General features: G+C 44.8%; 1 protein-coding gene across 2 annotated transcripts; it reads right to left on the reverse strand.

Moving 5' to 3' along the window:
* Positions 1-1,545: 1,545 nt before the first annotated feature.
* CLDN18 (claudin 18) lies at positions 1,546-23,570 on the reverse strand. 2 transcript variants are annotated; one of them, XM_004278949.3, is made up of 5 exons: positions 13,910-14,168; positions 5,804-5,968; positions 5,067-5,184; positions 2,948-3,058; positions 1,546-1,952 (listed from the first exon to the last, which is right to left on the reverse strand). In XM_004278949.3, exons 1-5 carry the CDS (start codon positions 14,127-14,129, stop codon positions 1,781-1,783), a joined length of 786 nt encoding a protein of 261 aa, XP_004278997.1. In that variant the 5' UTR covers positions 14,130-14,168; the 3' UTR covers positions 1,546-1,780. The 2 variants fall into 2 exon arrangements, with proteins under 2 accessions (XP_004278997.1, XP_004278998.1); XM_004278950.1 differs by lacking the exon at positions 13,910-14,168 and adding an exon at positions 23,351-23,570 and having other exon boundaries at positions 1,781-1,952.
* Positions 23,571-23,790: the final 220 nt, after the last annotated feature.

Raw genomic sequence — 23,790 nt, forward strand, 5'->3', positions numbered from 1 at the left:
ATCTGTTCATCCTTTACCCCATCTTAGACAATGATTTTCATGAGCGCTCTTATGTGGTTTGGCCTAAAACCATTGCTGTCTCATTGAGAAGTGTCTCTGGGTTTACTCTTTGGATTCTTGGTGAACACAAGTCCTCTCTGTTTAATGGGCCATGATCTGGTCCCCGCCCCCGCCCCCCCCCACGTAGTCTTTACAGCCTGAAGACCCCTATGAATATTCACCCATCTCCTTGGAGGCCACTTTCATATGCACTATTGGCCTGAGGACTTTTTTCCTCCAAAGAATAACCCAATGGTCAGATTCCCCCAGTGCCAGCGCTGTTCCCTGAGTAGGTAGTTTTGAGAGATTGGCCTTACCTCAGTTTCCTGGGGGGGGCCTATTCTGGCTCTCGTGCTGGGATGGGATTCTGGTGGCCTGGAAGAAGGAGGTTAGGCTTTTGGCAGTAGTGATGCACACAAGGAAGGCGTGTGGCTGCAGAGAGTTCTCGAACATCCAACGGTCCAACCACTCAAGATGAATTTAGTGAAGGGACCAACTTTCAGTGTCACAAAGCTGACCACAGTGCCAAGTAAGTGCTATCCTCAACTCTTAGTGGCCTGCAGCCATGGAAGTGTGGACACTTGTCACTTGGAAATATTACATTCAGGCTCATCACTTTTTAAAAAAAGAACCAGTTTCAACTCACTTCCTAGGACCTGCTGTGTTCCATTATTTGGTTTTTACATGGATTATACTGATTCTATCATCTATAATCAGAGCCCAGGAGACCTCCAAGGGAAAGAAATAGGATCAGTGAGCATTTCATGAAATTTGGACTTAAATGTGATTTTACAAAGTACAATACAACATCAGAGCAATTATTTTTTTCATTTTCTTCTATTCATGTGCAGCAGTGAGGCTGATTCACAGAGACAGTGTATCATTTCACTAATACATTATTTATTCTAAGTATATTTAGAATACCAAATGTATTTAGATTACCAAAAAAAAAAAAAAGAAAAAAGAAAAAAATTCTTTTCTCATTCCTCTGAGGACAGTTTCTGGCCTGCGGCAGAAAGAGGACCTGCAGTGGGGAGTCCAGCTAGAATTAGCAGATGTTAGCAGAAGTGGAAAAGGTTGGTTTCGTCAAACTGAAATCACTTTGGTCCCAGTAATGTTCAAGATCATAGTGTAAGAAAACTCAGATAATGAGCTGCAGATACGATAAATATTTTTCCCTACTAACTTTCCTTCAATCAGTGTTATTAGTAGCCAAGTTAGGGCGGGGGTGGGGGCAAGGGGCAAAAATCGAATAGCAGAAAATGATGTCTTTTGATTGAGTCTTTTTTTCCTTTCATGATTGTTCTGGGGGATGAGTTGGGAAATAGATCATCAATGGGCCATTGGCTAGAAGGAGGAGGGAGAGTCTGCCTAAATTATCTAAGTGATGGATAGGAATTCAAACCACATTCTATCATCAGATTAAAAAGGTTATGTTAAAAAAAAGAAAAGGATTGGAAGGATTGGAAAGATTGGAAAATGGATTGGAAAAGGATCGGAGGATTGGAAAATGTGGGCTATAGCCTCTAAGGCACATCTGCTAACTCAGCTGTTTTGTGATGAACATTTAGAGACAGAGGCCGGTGTCCAAGACCATCTGGCCTCACCACAGGTGAAACCAAGGCTTTCTAACTTCCAACTGTGAGTCAAAAGCAATGGGAAATCAAGGTAAAATGTCCTTGTTTTGGGGTGAGCTCTAGTTGGGGGATTTCTTCTGCTCCTGCCGAGGTGTCTTGGAGGGCTACACGTAGTCGTACTTGGAAGGATGAGATTGTCCCTCATCTTCTGTGCGGGCACCCCCATCGTATATCTTCTTGTTTTTGGTGTTGGACTCAAAGACAGTGCTGGCTTTGAAGCCTCCAGGCCTGTAGGCAACATTGTGGCCCGAGGCGTGATAAGAGACGGCTTTGTAGCTGAAAGCAAATAAATATTCTATGATCATAGATGTATTTGGTAGGAGGACAAACTACTCATTTTCCCTAGGATGTCTGACTTTTAGCACTGAAAGTCCAGTGTCCCAGGAAACCCTTAGTCCTCGGCAAACTGAGACAGTTGCTTCCCTGGGCTTTGGGACACTGGCTTTTCAGCCTCTGTGGTAGAGCAGAATTTCTTGCTTTGTATTAGAGCTGGGGGGTTAGTGACTAGTGAGTTCCCTCTGTTCATCAGTTAAGATGAAGCGGAACCAGAAATGATGTCCAGGTGAACATGGTCATGCCAAAGAATCACAGAATTTGTGAGCTGGGAGGTATTTACATGCAACCCATCTCCCCTAATCTGCTTAGTATGTGGATGAGGTAACAGAGGCTCAGAGAGGGCAAATGACTGGCTAGAGGTCACGGGGCTGGTGAACAGGAGAACCTGACTGGGATCCAGGTCTCCCAACCCCAGGCCCAGTTACAGAGGCACAACAGGCATTCTCAGCGGCAGTGCTACTAACATTTTGGAACGGATACTTCTTTGCTGTAGGGGCCTGTCCTGTGCTCTGTAGGATATTTAGCACCAGATTCCAGGATCACCCAACCCTTCCACCCCAAAGCTGTAACCATCAAGAGTCTTCAGATGTTGCCCAATATCTCCTGGGGACCAGGGCGGGGGGGGGGGGGGAGGTGCTGGGAGGTGGGTAAAATTGCTCCCAGCTGAGGACCATTGAGTTACAGAATACTGGAGTCGGGTGCAGGGGGGGGAATCCTGGAGGGCTGGGTTTTTCCTTCAATAGCATCATTTCTAAATCTGCTCAGGCTGAAATAGGCCTGTTCTGTTCTTTAGGTCTCTTCGTAAAAGATAAGGTTCATGACCCTCTTGTCAGTAGAGTTCTTCCGTGTACCTATACTGATCATTCTGCCTGCAAATGATATGTTAAAATGGACTCGGATAAAACATCGGATTGCATTGGGACGGGGAGACTCACTTGGTTTCCTCGGGCGTCAGGCCCCGGCACGTGATGCACATCAGCACGCCCCCAATTAGCGTGAGGCCTCCAGCGACCCAGCCGACAAACAGAGCCGCACCGAAGGTGTACCTGGGTGGGGAGACGGTGGCTGTGAATGTGGTTGACTCAACTCCCCGGGCTCTACCCAGTGAACCTGGCCATGCCCATCCTCTCTGTCCCCACTTCTGGATTCTACATCTATCCCAGCCTGCTCCTGAACACAGCCCTTTGGGTCGCAGTCAACTGAATCAGGTGTCCTGGAGAATAGAATTGGGACTAAAGCTACTCAGCAAAAAAGCTGTGGGATTCTTAGGCCCCTAGCATCACTCAGGCATAGAATTAATTGTAAACTTCTAATTTCAGAGAAACATCTCAGGAAATCCCCCTCCCTCCCTATTGGCAAAGGGAAGTGTCTTGAAGGTTTGGTAAGAGAAGTTTGAGAGATTAGGGAACCAGTCTCAAGTTATTATTTCAGAAGGAATTTTGGTCTCTTGGGTTCTTACTGTGGATAAATCTCTAACTCAAGTAACCCTGGTAACCATCCATGCCGGTAGGAGCATTAAGTTTAGAAAGACCTAATGTGAAGAGACCAGTCATTCTTTCATTCATTTCTTTACTCATTTGTTCAACAAGTATTTATTGAGCTCCTACTATGTGCCTGGCACTGCCAGGCACTGGGACAAAGGGATGAACAAAACGGACACAGACCCCACCCTCATGGTGCTTCTGTTCCAGTCCACACTGAATTCCAGTCCACCAAGGCTGGTGCCCTTCCCCTTGGAGGGTTGCCTCCAATGGGACTCAATTACATCAAAACAGGATTGTCTGAGAACAAAATCTCTGAAGTTGCCTGCCCAAGGGACACGGGAATGTTCTAAGGAGACGGTGTAAGAGAGTGATGGCGGACATTAGTGCTGGGTGCCAGGCGGGTGGGTGACTCCTCAGGCAGGGGCAGTGACACCAGGCACCCAGATACTGCGGCCAAGGCGAGCTCTTCAAAATAGGGTGACCAACCATCCTGATATGCCTGTGACAGAGAAGTTTCCCAGGATCTGGGACTATCAGTGCTAAAACTGGGAAAATCCCAGGAAAACCAGGACGAGTTGATCAACATGCTTCTAAGTAACCCTTGTAGTCAAGAGACCATGAGGGGACGGTAAAGGAGGATGAGGGCAGCTTATGGGGATCACATTTTTTCCTGTTCTTGAAATAAAGCAGGAACATGGGTGGCGAGTGGAGTTCCAGGGAGCCAGAGAGTAATGGATTTATCACGTGCTCACGCTCATCTGTCTCCCATGATGGTGCTGCTAGAGAAATACCAAGTGTATCCACTCCAGAGATGACGGGTCACTTAGGTATAATATTTACATTGCTCTCCCAGAACAAGATCTTTCTCCTTCAGGAATTTACTGCTGCTTCTTGCTATGAAATACATCCCTTTGAAGTGGCTAAATGAATATAGGTATTGGAATTGCTCTTCCATCTTTGAAAAGTTCTACTCTGCTTCCGATACCAAATTACAGTGAGGTTTCATCTCCCTCCACTAGACCGTGACCTCCGTGAGAACGAGGACCTTGTCGTTATCCCCAGACCTCAGAAGAGTGCCTGTATGTTCGATACATTTGTAGAATGAATGAATGAATGAATGAGAGAAAGAGCAGCCGTACAAGGAAGAAACATTACTTTTCTCATCTGTACCGCACCTCCCTCATTTCGATTCCAGCTTTGCCCTGTCCCTAGCTGGGTTCCCGTCATGGACTGGAGACGTGGGGGTGACGCTCATTTACAGGCTTGGGTTAGCAGTGCCTGTTTCATTGCCACCACAATGGGGCCTGTGTAAGAGTGGTAGATAAATACTGTGAACTGTCGCTGTATTTCAATGCAAATGTCAGATCAGCCTCAAGTCATATCGCCAAGGATATTTCACTGAAATGAAGCTTATGAATTTACAGATCATTGTTGATTTATGATATGGCATGGTTGCCTCTGATAAATTTTTGCTATTTCAGGCGCTGACAGTCACATTAGGCATACGTGTTTAATCGGATTTTTACAACAATGTTCACCACGGAATACTGAGACTAGATTAGGGGGTTACCTGGTCTGGACGGTCTGCACCATCCCACCCATGCTGGTGTACATGTTAGCTGTGGACATCCAGAAGTTAGTCACCAGCATGTTGGCAAATACAGACACTCCAGCGATTGCACAGAGACCTGTGGGCAAGAAAAAGAAAACTCTGGAGTCAGCTTTAAATGGATCACATTGTTTGTGAGGCAATGTATGTTTAAACGAGTTTAGAGGAGCAGGCTGCAGAATATGCTATTCCTATAACAGGATGGTCAATCCAAGCATCGATTATTGAATTCCCACTGTGAGTCAGACCCTGTGCTAGGTGCCTACACTCTTTTATCTCTCCAGCTGAGGAAGGATTTGTACGTGCGCAGAAAGAGATTTTCCATCTTGGGACCAGGGGTCAGTAGTACAAATATTTTGGGCCTGGTTCTTTGATGATGTCAAGGGCTTTTCCCTTAAAATCATTTTCTAAAGTCTCACCAAAATAATGCCTTTAGGGATTGAGTCACATGTCTACCTAGAGTTGAGAATCTCTCATAATGAGGCGAGGGTGGCAGCTAAGAGGGACACCAGCACTCACGATAATTCTGCAGAGTGTAGGTGAGCCTTAATCTCAGATCTTGAATCCCAGCGCGTAAAGCTCTGATCCGTGTTCAAACCATGCTCACTAGGGAGAAGCCCTGTCCTCTGCCAGAATGATTTTGCTTTGACATTCCTGGATGCGCATGTGAGAGAGGGAACCCCAGGCTCCTTGTTTACCTGAGATGATGAACATGATCCCGGAGGTAAGTGTCATTTTGGCTTTGGCAGAGTCATCCATGCTGCCGATGCGGATGCACTTGAGGGCGAAGATGGACACCAGGAGGCCAATGATGCTCAGGACGATGCCCACAATCATCAGGGCTCGCACTGCCTGCAGCATGGCTGCGGGGCGAGGGGCAAGACACAAGCAGACAAGTAAGACCACCTCCACGTGATTGAGTAGGCTCTGGTGTAATACAACGAAACGACTACAGCCAACCAGCACAAGACGGCTGAGAAAAGGCGAGTCCATAAACTGTGAACCTTATCATCCTCAGGGGATATGAAATTGTGAAAAACACAAAACCATTGCTTACACTCCCCTGATGGATGAAAGACATGCACGCAGGAGTCTATAGAATGAGAAAATTATGAACTGTTGGAGCTGGGAGGGCCAAGGGAATTTAGCTACTTCATGTCCTCATTTGAAAGCCTGATAACCTGGGGTCCAAGAAGGGGGAAATGGCTTGACTGAGGTGCCATTAAAAATTATTGATAGAGCTTATAGTAAAACTGTGTTGCTTTGACTTCTAACCCAAACAGCTTTCTTCTCTAGTCTTTCCATAGGAACTCAGTGCTTCATAGGGTTGTGTCCACTTCCAGAAAGCTCAATACTCACTTACAGCCTGTAATGAAGCAAGGTCACTAGGTGGTATACCAGGGGCACTGTATTGTTGCCTCTTCCCAAAGGGACTACTAAGGTCATGGTGAGCTGTAGGTTTGACGATTATATCAATCTCAGGCCCTTCAGCACAACCACAGTTTATCAGCAGTTCCCTTTCCAGGAATCAATGGAAGCTGTACATCCTGCTGGGACTCGCCTGCAGTGGCCTCCCCTCCAGATATTTCCAAAGAGGTTTCTAGTGCGTCCTTAAGGTGCAGTGACTCATCCCAACAGTTTTTTACTGAGCCTGCATGCCTAGGCATGGGGATGACCGTGAGTAACAGGTCGGATATGGTCTCTGCCTTCACGGAGCTTATGCCAAAGTGGGGAAAGAAAGTCATTAAACATGTCCACCACAAGCATAATTAATTTTACAAAAGGAAGATAAATTAGTTTTTGTGTCTTCCAGAGGGAAAGGCCACTAGTGTGGGTAGTTCTGGTAGAGCAGAACTGAAGAACCATGTGAAGCAAAGCAGAGAGCTCTGTCCTATTCTAGTTGTCATAGCCAACTGCTACTTTTATTTTCTGGTACGCGGGCCTCTCACTGTTGTGGCCTCTCCCATTGCAGAGCACAGGCTCCAGACGCGCAGGCTCAGCGGCCATGGCTCACGGGCCCAGCCGCTCCGCGGCATGTGGGATCTTCCCAGACCGGGGCTCAAACCCGTATCCCCTGCATCGGCAGGCAGACTCTCAACCACTGCGCCACCAGGGAAGCCCGCCAACTTCTACTTTTAATTGAAAGCTATTAGGGACTTTTCAACGTTAAGAGATTGAATCCATATAAAAACTCCCTTGCAATGTAGGTAGTATTATTATCTCTATTTTATGATTGAAGAAATTGAGACTCAGAGGTTAAATAACTGCCCAAAGACACATAGCAAGGGAAAGGCAGAGCTGGGGGTCAAACCTGGAACTGTTTCAAAATGGTTATTTTCCCATCACAATACGTTGCTCTGAGGTACTTTATCTTGGAAAAACAGGTAGAGTTCTGGCTGCCAGCAAGGTATAGGGATCTGTAAGCTCCTAACAGAATGTATCCTTCAGACTTGGAGACTAGACCATAAAATGTCATCCTCTGAAATGGATGCTAAGAATGTATAAAGGAATATTCTCCAAAAGTCATCTCAGGGAATTGCCTGTCCCAGGAGATTATTTATAAATGTGACTCTCAAGACAAGGGAGCCCTGGGAGGAATTCTCTCCAGTCTCTTAGGGAAGATGTCATCTCAAATATGGCCGATATCAGGGGAGCTGCCTGCTTATTCACTCTAATGTGTGTATCATAAAGCAATTTGTCATGATGGAAGAATTGGAAATCAATGAAAGATATTGAAAACAGGAGAGGTAGATCAGTTCATTAAAGAGCCTTCTGCAGTGTCTGAGGAATGGAGGCCCCGGCAACTTTCTCATCAGGTAGTGAGACAATGGTAACCAGCTACTCTAGTTCTGTGCCATTGACTTCCATTCACTTAATTCTGATTCTCTTCTCCCTAAAGAAACTTCTGCTTTTAACTTTGCTTCCCTGCTGGGAAGAGATTTCTATAAGCATCCATCATCAGTCTTGGGCCTATTAACCACTATATTCTGGGGGTAGATGTGTTGGTGTACGGTGTGGACCAATCTTCCAGGATCTGACCATTCATTCCTAGAAGAATTGATGAACATTAGCGTCTTGGGCTTGCAGTTTCCTGATGCTAGAGCCACGGTGGCCCCACTAAGGTGAAAAGAACTCACGAGGGCTTAAGAGTGGCCTCTGGATCCACTCCTTAATATAAGAGGACTCTAGTGTGTCACCTCTGTTTTCCAAAGCCTTGCCCAATGGCTTTGTTGACCCCACACATACTGGGAACAAATACCTCATCCATTCCCTCATTAACAAGTGCAGGCATGTGACATCTACTTGTGTATTTATTTATACCTTTGTGTATTCATCCAGCACATGTTGGTATCCTTTCATAGTCAAACATTAACAGATTCATGCGCTCATCCATGAATTCATTCATTCATTCATCCATCATGTATTCTTAAGCTCAAATTCTCTGCAAAGCCCTTTGCCAGATGCTGTAGGAAGAATAAAATTTCATGAGAAATAATCTCTGTCTTCAAGCAGCTTACAACCTGGAAAGATTATATTTTCACTGGAAATCCTGAACCTCAAATTTCTTTCCACCTTGGGAGTACCTTGGCTAAGAAATCATAATAGAACCCCTTTCTGACAGTCACTCATCGTGTGGTTCTAGCTCTCTTTCATACACACAATTAAACTCTAAGGCTGTGATTCAGGACAGCTGTGGAGAGGACATTTGTGGGGCAGCCCCAGACTTCAGGAAATACCCTCAGGGCTCTTCTATTTTTGCATGTTGCTACCAGAAAACTGGACCTATGAGAGGAGGAAGGGACTTTGACTTTCCTTCCGTCTTGTCCTCATGGGCCTCTTATGAACTTCAAATCTACTCAGGAACCTGTTAAAGGTTTTAAAAACTGCTCTTGTTCTGATATTTTAAGCCCTAAGCCATTCAGAGAACAAAATCTTCTATCCCTTTTGAGAAGCACCTGGCAAGGCATCTGGTTAAAACAACTAAAACCCAACCAACCAACCAACCAACCAATCAACCAATCAACCAGCCAAATAAACAATATTAACCAAGTAGGATAAAAAATATCCCTTCCTCATTCTATGCAAAATTTTACTCATCCTGGACTGTTGGCAAGGATGGGGTCATTGAATCTCTTTAACTGAGTGGTTCTACTATTTGTTCCTGAAAACATACCATGTATGTGCTATGGCTGTGGCTGAAGTATGTGGTCTTCCCTGACATTGCTGGATTAGAAGGGATGGTGATGCCAGCTGGTGGGAGGTGAAAGCACCGGGCTTGCCTGATGTGGAGAGCAGCTGCTGCTGTGTGTGCCACAGGATTCTTTGGGTACCGAAGCCGTAGCCAGCCTGTCTTTGCCTTTGCAAAGACAGCCTTTGCCTCAGGCTCTCAGATGCCCTCTTGCCTTTGCTGGGTCAGGTATGCATGACAAGACCTCATTCTTTACTGCTCTCTCTTGATCTCTGGATTTCTGATGAACACTGGTACCTGCTTTGAACCAGGGGTCCACCCTGACCCTGAGCTCCTTTTTAGTTTTTAGAATCTCCTTCTAGGGTTAGGGTTAGATTACCACTTTCTTTTAGCCTGTGGTTGGGCAAAGACACACTGTCTTAAATCTTGCGTGGCCACTGTCAGAGCCATAACTCTGGACCTGGATGGATGAACAAAGATCTTCCTTGCTCTGGAGACCCCTTGTGGGTGTTCTTCTGAGGGTGGGAGCTGTGATGGGGGCAGCTGTCAGGAAGCGAGGGGAAATGTTCTTCACTACTCATTGCTGGAACCCCCCTATGTCTAGTAATGACCATGGGGATGCATGGTGGTGACCTGAACTTCCTTTCCATCTGGAAGATTCTACCACCTGGAATACTAATCCGTCTCCATGGATGAGTCACCAGAGGAACTGCTTCCAAAGGAGGTAAGATTTCTCTTTTAGCCTCTCTGTCTCTTATTTGATATTCTGAGCAAGGGGCATAGGCTTATCAGCTGATAACAGGTGAGTCAACGGGTTCTATAGACTGATTCCCTGCACCAAAGGTGTGACTACAGCATTCTTTCCAATGAACAAAGACGTATTATCAGACCTGAAAGGTGGGCAGGATTCAGGGCTGACAGAAGCAAACAGAAAAATGGGAACTCAGTTTCCGCCCCCCACCCCCCACCGTTGCAATATATCTTATTCCCCCAAAGTAGCTATGAACTGACAGGCAAGGCGTGGTTCCCAATCCTGGCTGTACCTTAGCCTCTCCTGGGGAAACTTCTAAAGAAATGTTAATGTTTTGCCTTGATCCCTAGGGATTTTCATTTAATTGTTCAGTGACATAAAATTGCAAGGAATAATCTGGGAAAACAGCCCTCAAGAGGGCTTAGGAGGAGGTGCTCAGAATGGGGAGTTGAGAGGAAAGAGTTCCCAGTGGCTGACATCACTAAGCTGGCTAGGGGGTGTGGGTGGGGCTGATGAGACCGCAAGTCACAAAGTGCCAAAGACTGGAAATGGGGCCTTTGTTGGGGTGGGAGGGGGAGGACCCATATCTTCAGGCACAGCTTGGCTTCAGATTGAAGGCAGGAATGGCTGGTGGAGGAGCCCAAAGGAGGGGATCCCAGAGGAAGGAAGTCTCAGGCCAGACCTCAGAGGGAAAGCCCTTCAGAACAAGGTGGGAAGGCTTTGATTCTCTAGAGATCCCAGGGAACTGATATGGAGGTCCTGGGTATCTCATGAAAACCTGCAGACTTCATGATACCAGGTGAGTGTCATTAGGCAAGTCTTTTAACCTCACGGAAGCCAAGTCTCCTCAACTCTGAAGTGGGATAGAGATATTTCTTGCAAAGAAGTATGAGGATCAGATGCTGCTTGGCCCCAGCATGGAACTAAGCCAGCCTCAGTAAGTTTTAGTTTCTTCCCCTTCCCTAAAAAGAAGTTATCTCTCCATAGAGAACAAACTAGTGGTTACCAGTGGGGAGCGGGGGAGGGGCAATATAGGGGTGTGGGAGTGGGAGATACAAACTATCGGGTGTAATCTAGGCTACAGGGATGTATTGAACAACACGGGGAATGTAACCAACATTTGGTAATAACTGTAACTGGAAAGTAAGCTTTAAAAATTGTATAAAAATTAATTTAAAACAATAAAACAATTTGAAAAAAAGCAGTTATCTCTCTCCAATCTGACATGGCTTTGATTTGTGTTAACCGTGTACAAACCTGAATCCTCTCACATGGTGATAAAATATAGTTGAGAATTTGAAAGCCATGGGTGAGAGAGTGTGAAGGGCAGGAATGGAAGAAGACTTGGGAAGAGGAGGAAGAGAAAGGCCTGGACCAAGGTAGGGGGGAAGATCTCCTTTTATTCACAATATTTCAGGATGCCAGTTGACACTGTAGTCACTCCTGCTGCCTTGAGGACTGGCTATTCTTAAATCCACGCTGTTCTCCAAGGCCATACATGATCAACGATTTAAAGTATCTCCTCTCCCACAAACTCAGTCCCAAGAAATGTCTTTCCTGGATTTTGGTGGGATCCTGTTTCCCCGATGCAGACCGGCAGGGCTGGGGTCCCCCTCTGTGAAGGCTGCCTGGAGCTTTTCAGAGTTTCAGATTTGTGAGCAGTTGTCGGGAGTGGTACAGAGATCTGTGGGATCCTTTTTCATTTGGGGATGTGAGGGGGCTTCAGGGAGGAGATGGTATTGAGCTGGACCTCACATATGGGAAGATTTGTGCAGGTTGCAGTTGGGGTGTAAGAGGGGGGACATTTGGGCAGTAGGGGCAATGGGTATCCAGGACCAAGCCCAAGGCATAGTCAATGGACAGGGAAAACCTTAGGCTGTGGGCAAAGGGCTGGTAAGAGATGGGTCAGGGAAGGGAGGTGAGCAATGCAGGAGGGTGTGGGTGTCAGGCTGTCATGTCTGCACCTAATTAAGCTGGGAGTGGGGAACCATGGAAGCTGGTTAGGTCTTGAAATATCCAGGGAGATGAGAGGTGAGAACTGGAAGTTGGTGACTGGAAGATTCTGCCCGACCTTCTGCCACAATCAAAGCAGAAAACACTCTAAAGAGATGAAGGATAGAAACCAGAGGTTAAGAGTGAGGGGTGGTAGAAAAATTGAGTCTTTTAATCTGATTGTCAGTGAGCCGGGGAGAGACAGAAACTGACAATGATCCGAATCAAGAGAAGGTTTTCCAGTAAAGGAGGATATAAGCATAAGAGAGGAGGGAAGATGAAAGAGGCAGAAAGGAGAGGGGCTGAGCAGCGGTGATGGCCAGACAGGAGGGCGTGGGGCCTTCAGAGCCGGGGTGGAGAGGTCGGCCTTGGGCGGGAGGGAGGGAGGGAGGGGATCTTGTTCTGCAGAGAGATGGGGAGATGAGGAGAGGTTCTGGGAGGGCTCAGGGAGGATGGGATCCCTCGATAGAACAGGAAAGACCATGAGAGTGGCAGCGATGGGGTCTGGCCATTTAGGGGAGTGGGGATATTCGGGAGCCCCATGTGTAGAAAAATACAGAATGAGCAAGAGATTGATAACAGGTGATGGGGCCCTGGGTTAACGAGCTGAAGTCATGGAATGTCATGCCTTAATTTTCAACGTAAGGTCAATCTTATTTTTTCATTTAATAGTTAAAATTAGCTAGCAACTCAACAATCCACGGTCTCACATCTCCTCCCTTCTGACCTTTGCCCTCACGCTATAGCATCATCCCTCCTCCAGGGTTTCCTTCCCTCCGGCCAGGTTCTACCACCCTTGATTCTCTAAGCAGGTCTCAGTCAGGGATGGGTCTGTCCTGCAACACAAGTGGCTTCTAAAAATGGAGTCAATACCCCAATTCTTCCACTCTGCCACCCACCTTCTATTTCTTTCTACACATGGAGATGAATTAATTGAATTGCTCTTTACAATTCAATTTCAAGGGCTTCACAGGCTCCTAACCGTTTTGTGCAAACTTATTCCCATCTACCTGTCCACAAAGTGTTCGTTTCAGAGAGACAAAACCCAGCCCTGTTTTCCTTTCCTCACCAAACTCACATCTGGGCCACTGATTAGCCTGACCTTTTACTTCTTTTTGCTTTAAAAAACAAATGCAAGTAGAGCTTCCATAATATCTAGAATGCAAAGTTCCTATGATTCCTATTTGAAATAATTATCTGTATGAGAAACAGGGATTTAGCGGATTTTATCTTCAGGGGTGAAAAGATGTCACATTTATAATTATATTTATATTCTGAAATTATTATAATATCATTACAGTTCTATAATTATATTTTGACATGCATTGTTTTTTAGGAGTGCAGACCAGAACCTCTCAACACAAATGCAGAGAAAAGATATTTATAGTTTAATGGCAATGTATACTTTCTGGCACCTACAGAGAACTCCAGCTTTTCAAAGGAAAAATTAATTGAATTGATAATGAAATGATATTAGCTCCCCATAAACTTTTTGGACTGGAAGAAAATATTCACCATCCTACCTACTCCCATGTGTGTGCAGGCAAGAGCAATGCACATACATGCACACGATTACTTTTCTCCTTGAGAAACATTGTCTATTCTAGTACCATGAGCTTGTCCTCATGATAGACCCATTCTTTTCAAGACCTGCTTCCTTACTAGCAATTCCTTTGACCTGAGTACGAAGTTTCTGATATTCACCGCTACGACTATAGCCCTCTTTGACACCGGGTCAACTTCTCCTCTTATTCACACCTCCGATCCGGAGCCCGTGCTGCGAGGGTCATGCCCTGCGCGCATCTCACCAGTCCCTCCTGGCTGCGGTGAGAGAAGCAGGCCCTTCCCTGCCTCACCTGTGCCCTCGCCTACCTGGCAGGCCCAGGATGGTGAAGTAGGGCCGGCACTGGGTGAAGCCGGAGCTCTGCTGCACGCAGCTGCGCCAGAGCCCTTCGTACTGGAACACGGCGGTGACAGGGTTGTCGTACAGGTCCTGGGTGCTCCACATGTCCATCACCGTGGCAGTGATGCAGCCGGCCAGGCCCAGCATGGACAGCAGGAAGCCCACCACTTGACATGTGGTGGTGGACATGGCCTGGGTCACCGTCCTCCCACCCAGCTGCGTCCTTCGTCCTGCTGTGCTCCCGGGGAGCTGCTCTGATTAGATGGTTTCCCTCAGCCCTTAGTGTTTGCTCACAGTGTTTTCCTTAGATAGTTCAGTTTCACTCTTGGTTCAAGGGCATTATTTTTTCATTTGTTAGGGAAGCAGCCCCAAGAGGCACTTGTCCCGCTGCACCGCGCAGGCCCAGCTGGTTTGAGGGCGAGGCAGTCTGAGTGGACCCCCGCCCCATCCTGGCTCGGGCTCTGCCCAGAGGGCGCCACCCTCTGGGGAAGAAGCGCAGCTGAGACCGCCCCCCCCCCCCCGCCACCCCCCGCACCACCACCAAAAAAAAAAAAGCCCTTCCTTTAGGCTCTGCTCATCACAGGAAACCACTTCGCCTGACCTCACTTAAAAAAAAAAAGGCTCCAGGAATCTCCTCTTACACCAGATGTTAACATTTTCTCCTCACGACTAAAACCACGTTTCACTGACAGTTCCATTTTGATCTTACAGAAATGGGTAGGGCAGGTATTATTATTTCCCACCCATATTTTTTGGGGGGGGCTGTGAGTCAAGCGACCTACAAACAGGTTAAGAAACTTGCCCAAGTGCCTTGAGCCACAGCTACTTTTTTTTTTTTTTTTTTTTGCGGTACGCGGGCCTCTCACTGTTGTGGCCTCTCCCGTTGCGAAGCACAGGCTCTGGACGCGCAGGCTCAGCAGCCATGGCTCACAGGCCCAGCCGCTCCACGGCATGTGGGATCTTCCCGGATCGGGGCACGAACCCGTGTCCCCTGCATCGGCAGGCGGACTCTCAACCACTGCACCACCAGGGAAAGCCCCCACAGCTACTTTAAAGATGACAAAGGTGGAGCTCCCATCTCAACTTCCAATCTGGGGCTCCTTCTCTGTTTCCATATGGAGTGACAGAGGCAGGCAGAGTTGTCCCCTCTTTTGAGAACAGGAAGCCAAATCCTAGAGATAGGCTCTCAGTCCACTGATATTGGAACTGGGATGAGAAGCAGGGCATTGTATTGACGGCCATCTCACCCTTTCACTCCTGTTGCAAGAACCACGTGAAGACCACGTGGCATGCAGACATGGAAGTTCCACAAAGGCCAGAAGGAGGGCACAGGGCAGGCTGGGCCAGAGACCCTGACCTGGTTACTGAGAGGCCTAGCGTCTGCTCCTGACACTGTCCCTAACACGCCGTGTGCTGCGTGATTTGGAACAATGGCTCAACCTCTGTGGGTCACAGTTTTTTCATCTGTAACATGGACAGATTAAACTAGAACACTTCAGAGCCCATTCAGGTCTCACACACTGTCACCTTCTACATTTTGCAAAAGCTGTTTTCACGACAGTTGGTCAAAATATCAGGATTATATAGTCACACAAAAGAGAGACTTGGCTGGAGATCAGCCATGGCGTTTTGTCTACATAATTTGATTTTAGAATTATGTTAGGGAACTGATGGACCTGCTGCTTCCCGTAGGTGGTGTGTGTCTGGCCTCCGAATTCAGACACACTTTAACGAGACTTTCCCCAAATCTGGATGTCAGGGCCCTGATACACAGCCCCACACACCCATGCCCCAATCTCTAGCCTGCAGACAGGTTCTCCCGGAAACAGGCCTGTGCATCTGGACATTTCAATGTTATCTTGGGTGCACCCAGCCACCACTCCCACGGCTTTATTCCCAGTAAACACAGAAAGCAAATATGCAAGGTCTCCCCTCTGATTTGAATGGAGGCAATGCTCCCCTCAACCCCACACCTTGCTTTAGGTTCTGTGATCAGTGTTTGTAGAGGAAAAAGAATGAGTCAGGAAACCCAGAAGACGAGAGCAGGCAAGAGTTACATGACTAAAGTCAAGTCATGGCTCTGTATCCCTGAACTGAGCTACAAGGCCAAGTCTGAAATGTGGGTAGAAGGCAGCTAGAAGAAGTGACTGTTCTCTGCTTGTGGACAGGGATCGACCGATTCAACTGGAAAATGTTGGAGTAAGTCAGGAATGATTCTGCCACTGTGTCTGTGGACAGAGCTCATTTTATTCTTTTTTCAACTAAGAGGCAGGCTTTTTATCCACAAAGAGATCTGTAAGAGTTTGGTTTCCAGTTGTTCATTTTATGACATCTGTCTACCCCCTCCCCACACATTGACTACAATACCACCAGAACAGTAGATTGAAAATGGAAACATTAAAACGAAAAAGTTGTTATAGTTATCTATTCTGATTCATGGAGGTTTCCCCACCCACTCTCCTATGCAAATGTTTTTATGCAAAATTTCAGGACAGAAAAAACAAAGTTATTCAGGTAATAAGGAATTAAGCTTTCTTTCTTGCTTGAAATGGCGACAGTGGCTTTATGTTTTTGGAGGAAGGAAAAGTTAAGTTTAAAGGATAAACTAAAGTTCCCTCTACCTAGGCAGAATACTGAACGAGTAGAGAGAAATTCTAAGTCTATACGCTTTTTAAAATATGAAATAAGTACTAACATGTTTTAAAACATGTGAAAGATGGGATTTTTCACTTCCTGGTGAGTTTTCTGTGCTCCAAAATGAGTGGACCACTGCTTTAGCTGTCACTGCCAAAGAGTGAATGGGGGTCCGCAGAGGAACATCTGGCTTTCTTGTTCATGGCAACAGGCTTTGTTAAAATATATTAAATGTATCTCTAATGATAGTGATAGTTTGTGGTCTGATTATAATAGTATATAATAATAATGGTAATAATTCACGGTATGTGTTTAACAATAATGAGGTTGTTACAACTTTGTTTAATCACCTTTAAAATAGAGCAAAAATTTTTGCTGACTTCTTAGGGGGAATCGTCCCTATATTCAACTTTAAATTTGGTTCTGGTGGTGGCATTTCAGGTTGTAAATTTCCAGGAGCTTGTATTATTTTACTGACATTGGAGAAAACATTTCCCCTACCTTTTCTTTATCTCATTTTAGGAATATTAATATAACACCATCTATGGCAATTAGGCAAAATGGTGGTCAAATAGCAATATAAAATATCATAGCTAGGAATATAGGAGGAGTAAAATTAGTATTATTAGCAAGACAAATGATTGATACATCTATTGATTTTTTTCTTTTAAACTGTTAACACACTTTATATTCTTAATTCCTGACTCTACCTTTTGGTGCTCAAAATAGAAAATTTAGAAGTAGGGAAAATTTTAAAAAATCTTACAGTTTTAAATCCTAGACAAAATATCTGGCATACTTTCTTTTTAATCCATTCTCTGTATATATTTTTACATGATTAAGAGATTATACGATTTAATGTTTTGTGCTTTTCACTTGATCACATACATTGTTTAATATATTTAATTTAGTATATTAATATCCCATTAATAGAAGTACTACTATTCACTAAAACAGCATCTCTTCTTATATAGTTAGATTATATCCCTTCCCCAGTTTTTTTTTTTTTTTTTGTATGAAAAACAATGTTATGATGAACATTTTTCACATAACTCTTTGCTAGCATTTCTGATTACTCTTTTAGGACAGATTCCTAAGAGAGGAATTAAGATGTCAAAGGGTGTGAGGTTTTAAAAAATCTTTCTTATGTAGAAGCAGATGTTTTTTTTCTATGAATTTTATTCCTAGCAGCAGTATTTGAAAGATCTTGCCTCATTGTACCCTTACCTACACTGTGAATTTGGTAAGTTATACACGATCACTTGTTTTGATTTGCATTACTTTGATTACTAATGAGTTTGAAACTATAGTTTTTAAACAAATATTTATGGAGCCTTTGTTTTTCCCTTTTCTTGAGTTGTCAGTTTGTACTTCTTCCTCATTTATTTGCTGGAATTTTAGCATTTTTCTACCAATTTATATGAATTATTTATTTGTTAAGGATCTTAATATATTGCTATGATTACTAAAAAGATCTTTTCACATCGATTATTTCCTTTTTAGTGTTTTTCATGGTTCTAGAAAAAATACAGCGTATTCCATTTATATTTTATTTATATGTTCCATTTATAAGTTCACAGTACATGGTGCATAATAATACGTGCTTAATAAAAATCTGTTGAATGATGTAGTAAAATGACTGTTCTTTTCTATGCTTAGGAATTTAATTTCCATTTAGAAATGATATTAGAATTATAGAAAGTTTAAAAGTATTTTATGTATCTTTACATTTAATTAATCTGGAATCTATTTTGGTTTGTAGTCTATGATTCTTTTTTTCCCTCAAAAAAAGTTAATCAATAATTTTTACAGCACTTACTGAATAACCTTCCCTCTCCCCATGCTTTGTAAAACCTCCTCTATCTATATTAAATTCACGTATATGTCTTTCTAATTTTAGACTTTGTTCCATTGACCTTCTGTCCATCTTTGGGCCGAAGCACCCTTTTAATTATCACAGCTTTAGAATTTGGTTGAATATCTGGCCGAGTTAGCGCTTTACTTTTGTATTATTCTTAAAAAAACATTTAAAAGTTAATTTCATCTACTTTCTTCTTATAGATAACCACTTTGTCAAGTTCCCAAAGGAAAACTCTTACTAGCATTTTGATTAGAATTCTTGTAATATTATCCACACAAGCTTACGCTCTGCAGAAATTCTTCCTGGGTTTGAATTCTCACCTGCCATTTACTACTACAGTGTCACTGGGCAAATTCTACAGCCTTTTTGTGCTTCAGTTTCCTTATCTATAAAATGGAGGTAATACCACTACTTACCTCATAGTGTTGTGAAAATTAAAGTTAAGTGTAAGGTAATTTATGTAAATTTATACAACCATGTAAATTATATTTAAAATATAAATGAACATATGCTAATTTCTTGAGCCAATGCCTAGCACAGAGTAAGGTCTTAATACATTTTATTATTTTGTAATTAATTAATTATATTATTTATTATTATACATTAATTAGGAACAAATTCACATCTTTATAATATTCCTATCTAGGAATCTGTAGTATATATTTCCATTTAATTGACATTTAAAATTTTCTTAGTAAACCTCTTTTTTCATCTTTGTCCTTGCCTAATATTTACACTTGATCTTAGCCAAAAGGCCGAGAAGCGATCCTTGCCTAATATTTAAAGATATTATTCCTAAGTGTTTAACACATATTGTATTGTGTTGCCTCACAAGGAGGTCTAAGTTATTTTAATTCTCTTAATACACTACACTCTCTCATGCCACTGTGTCTTTTCCAATGATGTTCCTCTCTTTCTGGAAAATTCTTTACCTCTTTATCTTCCTGGGTAACTCATACTTCTTGTTAGTAACTCAGCTCAGCTGTCAGTTCCTTTAGGAAGTCCCTTCCGTCATGTCTGCTGACTATGCTTTATTGCAGTGATTCTTAACTGGGGCTGCTTTTGCCCCAGGGGATACATGGCAATGTCTGGAGACATCTTTGTTGTCACAACTGGGGAGGGAGAGGTGCTGCTACTCCCATCTAGTGGATGGAGGCCAAGGATGCTGCTAAATAGCCTATAATGTACAGAACAGTACCCTACAAGAAAGAATTACATGGCCTAAACTGTCAGTAGTGCCAAGGTTGAGAAACCTTGCATTGCAATGGTTTGTTCATCCTCTGTCTCTCTTTCTAGATTTGTGAGCCTTTTGATATCTATGTTCCTCATGTGCAGACAACTTGGGACATAGTAGGTGCTCAATAAATGTTTGTTGAACAAATAAACGTTCTTTCTAGCGCCACGATTTCTGTGTTACTGCGTTTTAAAATTTAAAAAAAAATTCTTTTAATTTAAAATTTTAATTAATTAACATATTTATTTTGTGTTATTGTTTATTTCCTATTATTTCTGCCTGTGTAGGGGGACCAAAGGCTTTGCCTTTCTTTCCTTATCCCTGCCAAGAGGAGACCTTGTCCAAACCCGGCCAGCCTAGGACAGGGTGGCTGCCAGTGATGGTTCTGGTGAAAAGACTTTGTCTAGGAAGGTTGGCTGCCAGTCCTATGGCTCAGATTTCTCTGGAGGGTTTGGCTGTGCCTGATTTCTTCCCTCTGAGCCTGAGTATCTGTGTTTGCATTCTTGGGAGTATGTAGCTTCTCCATGGAAATTAAAATATTCTGTGCTTACATTTCAATGGCAACGGAAAGGAAGTTAAAACAAGTATGTTCCAGATCCTCAGGCTAGCCACTTACGGTTCGGGTTCATTTTGGTGTTTATGATCATGTTTATATCAGGGGTCAGTGAAGTGATAGCCTCAGCTGCTACTTGAACAAAGGGTTCATTCCAGCTCAACTAGAAATGGAGTCAGGGGAATTTCTCCCTACCTTGTGGCACTGGCACCATGAGCTCAGACACCTGTGCCCTGGTGGTCAATATTCTGTCCTGTCTTTGCATAAACCCGATTGCAACAGTTAGTGGTGGTAAATACACAGCAGAGAACTATTCCACCCCAATTCCAGAAATAATTGGGTTGATAGCCTTAGAGCCACGTTCAGTAGTTCCACATCCCAACCTCACCTCAAATGAACAAGACCATTGCAAAAAGCAGCAAGTCACAGATGCCTCATCACTACAGACTCAAGAGGATGATTCTCTGATGGGGTGGTGCCTAAGTGTAACATGTGAGTACCTCGAATTTATTAATACCATTTTGTAAAACAAACCCACGTGAATAGAGAATCTGCATTAATAATACTAAAGTCAAAACATTGACAGAGGTGAAATACAAAATCGGACTTGAGGCTGTCTCTGTCTTGTTAAACTCCAAACGAAAACCAACAATATCCCTAACACCAGATGACATTTGTGTTTATTAGTGTTTTAGTGGTATTTACATTACATTTGCAAGTGTGGCTTTGGTCCTTGTATAAGATTTATATGCATTAGGAATTTAAATCTATTGTTATACGTGTTTATATTAAAGTGACACTAAAATGAATATAATTGAAATCAACATTGAGGGGCTGCAAGAATTTCTTTCTTTTAAAAGCAATTCCTACAAAATTCTCTTTGAAAAATCCTTCTCTGAACTATCTAGTTGCAGGATCTTCACATATGAACACACAAAAAATTTCTAAGAGAAGGCCCTAGAGCAGTTTCAGTCTGGCTCAGTGTTAGCTCTGTGCACGTGGGCAAGTCACTTTGCCCTTCTAAGTCTCCCTCTCTTAACCTGCAAAATAAGTACCGGGGTTGTTGACAGCTGTTGCTAGTCCAGGATTGCAGCCCCAATCTTAGGCAAGAGGGGAGGGTAGGAAAGGTGCCTTTGCACTGGGGATTCCTGCTTTGTGTCTGAGAGCCTTGGGGCTCCCAGTTAGGGCTGCGAGCTGGGGCTTAGGTGCAGGCAGGTCTGAGCCCTGGCTCCATTTGCATGTGACTTTGGGCAAGTTACCCCAGTTCAGCTTCCTTGTTTCTAAAAAGGTGGTAGCGATAGCACCAAGTTCACAGGGTGGCTTGTGGAGATTACACAAAATATTGCAAGGCAGTTGTTGGCTCAAGTGCTAGTGCCAGGTCTGCCATAGTTATTTGCCCTTTGTGAAGCCGTATGACTCCTCAGATGTCACGTGGGTGCTCTGTGCACGAGAGGTCAGCCTCAGGCTGACTCTCTCCTTCGTGGCCTCTAGCTCTGCATGGACACAGGTCCATGGACCAGACCTCTGAGAGATTTGGGGCGTTTTGCATTTGAGGTGAGTGAGAATCCCTAGGGCAGATGGTTAGCCCCGAAGCTTGGGAGGGGTCAGCAGGACATAGGGATGTGGGAGTGGCTCGCCTTCCTCCAGTCCCTGGTGGAGGGAGACCTCACTGAATTGGCAGCTGGTCACCCATGGATCTGGTTCACATTCTCCTGTTTGTACACAGGCCCTTCATCTCTTAGCTTGGCATTCGATGCTCTTCATCATCATCTCCGTAAAAACCCTCTTCTCCAGCCAAGGTCATTCCTTCATTTTCTCCCAAGTCAGACTTGGGTGGAAGCACCCCCATGCCTTTTCCCATGCTGTTTTTCCTCCTGGGATGCTGCCCCTCTAACTCTTAACTACCTTTCAAGGGTCACTTGTGGGATTTCCTTCTCGGTGGGTCTCTTCCTGAGCAGGTCATCTTCATCTCATCTACTGCAGCACCGGCCTTCTGTCCTCCTTCCTTGTCACCTTGTCATACCCAGCCCGCAGTGCACTTTCACATTTTTGGGGGGGGGGGGCGCCAGGCCCACAGAATCCTGAGGTTGTAGTGAGCTCTCCATCCATAAGTGTGGAATGTATAAAAGACTGAGTCACTGCGTCACTGAGTCTTTACCTCTTACCTTCTGTGTGGGTCTAAGTCTTGACCCTGCAGCCAAATGGGGAATTCCTGCAGGAGAAGCCCTAGTTCTATTTCTGACCCTCTTTACTGTGTCCACCTTAGGAAATGCCTCTCTCCAGACTTTGATGTATATTTATGGAAGGAAAAAAGAACTAAGAAATAAAAATGACACGTGTATTCATTGTCTTACTCTGTTACCTGAGTGAAAGATACTTTTAACATTCTCTACTCTTGAGACTTGAATTTCTTCAAGTTAACATGACCCATCTACAAATCCTTGAAAACAAATCCTTGTGTGGCTAATATGCCAGTCTGGACATCACACCCACACCCCTTTGCCCTGCACAGTGGAGTGCACTTTCTACAAGGGTCCTCTGTGCAGAGAGTGCCCTGAAGCTGGTTCCATGTGACCAATATGTTCTGGAGGTCGGGAGACTCAGAGAAGGGGCGCATCTGGCGCCTCTGTCCCTGAGAAATGCAGCACCCAGTTCTTTTTCTCTGTCCCTTTCCTCTGCTCCCTTTCTGTTGCTGCTACATGCTGAGGTGTCCCCTGGAAGCTGGGACCAGGCACAGGGGGGGCTGGAGATGGAACTCCGTTCAGGAGATTCACAGTCCCCAACTCAGGGAGGGGAGATCTCTAGGGCTAAAGGAAGGAAGTGGCTATGATCTGGGCCTCCTGAGTCCTCTTCCTGTTGGTGATTGAGACAATGCTATTGCTTGCATAGGAGTTATTTAAAAATGTGCCCAATGGGGAGAACTGGGTACCATCCAGTTAGGGATACAGGAGCCCTACCAGCTCTAGGAAGCTCCTCTCCCTAAGTTTCCTGCACTCCTTTTCCTACCTTGGTGGTGGAGGCTTTTGCTTCTCCCTCTCCCGTGGTCCTTCTGTGGTGCGCCAGACAGAGGCCACTGTCTCCTGTCCACCTCTGTCTTCCCCCACATCCTGCCAGGTACCAGCCCTTACCTGGCAGCCCCAGCAGGGTGAAGTAGCCCCGGCACTCGGTGAACCCAGAGCTCTCTCGGACACAGGAGCGCCACAGCCCTTGGTAGTTGAATACAGCTGTCACCGGGTTGTTGTACAGATCCTGGGTGCTCCACTGGTCCATGCAGGTGGCGGCAATGATGCCCGCAACCCCAAGCAGTGAAATCACAAACCCCAAGCCCTGGCAGGCGGTCACGGACATGGTGGGGTGCAGAGTTGACACAGAGCGCCACTCAGCAGGGGGCCAGTCCAGTTCTGAGAGCACTGAGTGTAGGGATGGAGTTTTCTCAGAGAGGCTGGCACACACGTCACGAATGGGCCGTGTAAGGAGGGGATTCAACAGTGCCACCTGGGCTCACCCTGCTCCTTTATCTACCTGAGTGAGATAATTTCCATAACATGGTACCAAGAGCCATTTGTTT

The sequence above is a fragment of the Orcinus orca genome, chromosome 5 (assembly GCF_937001465.1).
Source record: "Orcinus orca chromosome 5, mOrcOrc1.1, whole genome shotgun sequence".
NCBI classification, from domain to species: domain Eukaryota; kingdom Metazoa; phylum Chordata; class Mammalia; order Artiodactyla; family Delphinidae; genus Orcinus; species Orcinus orca.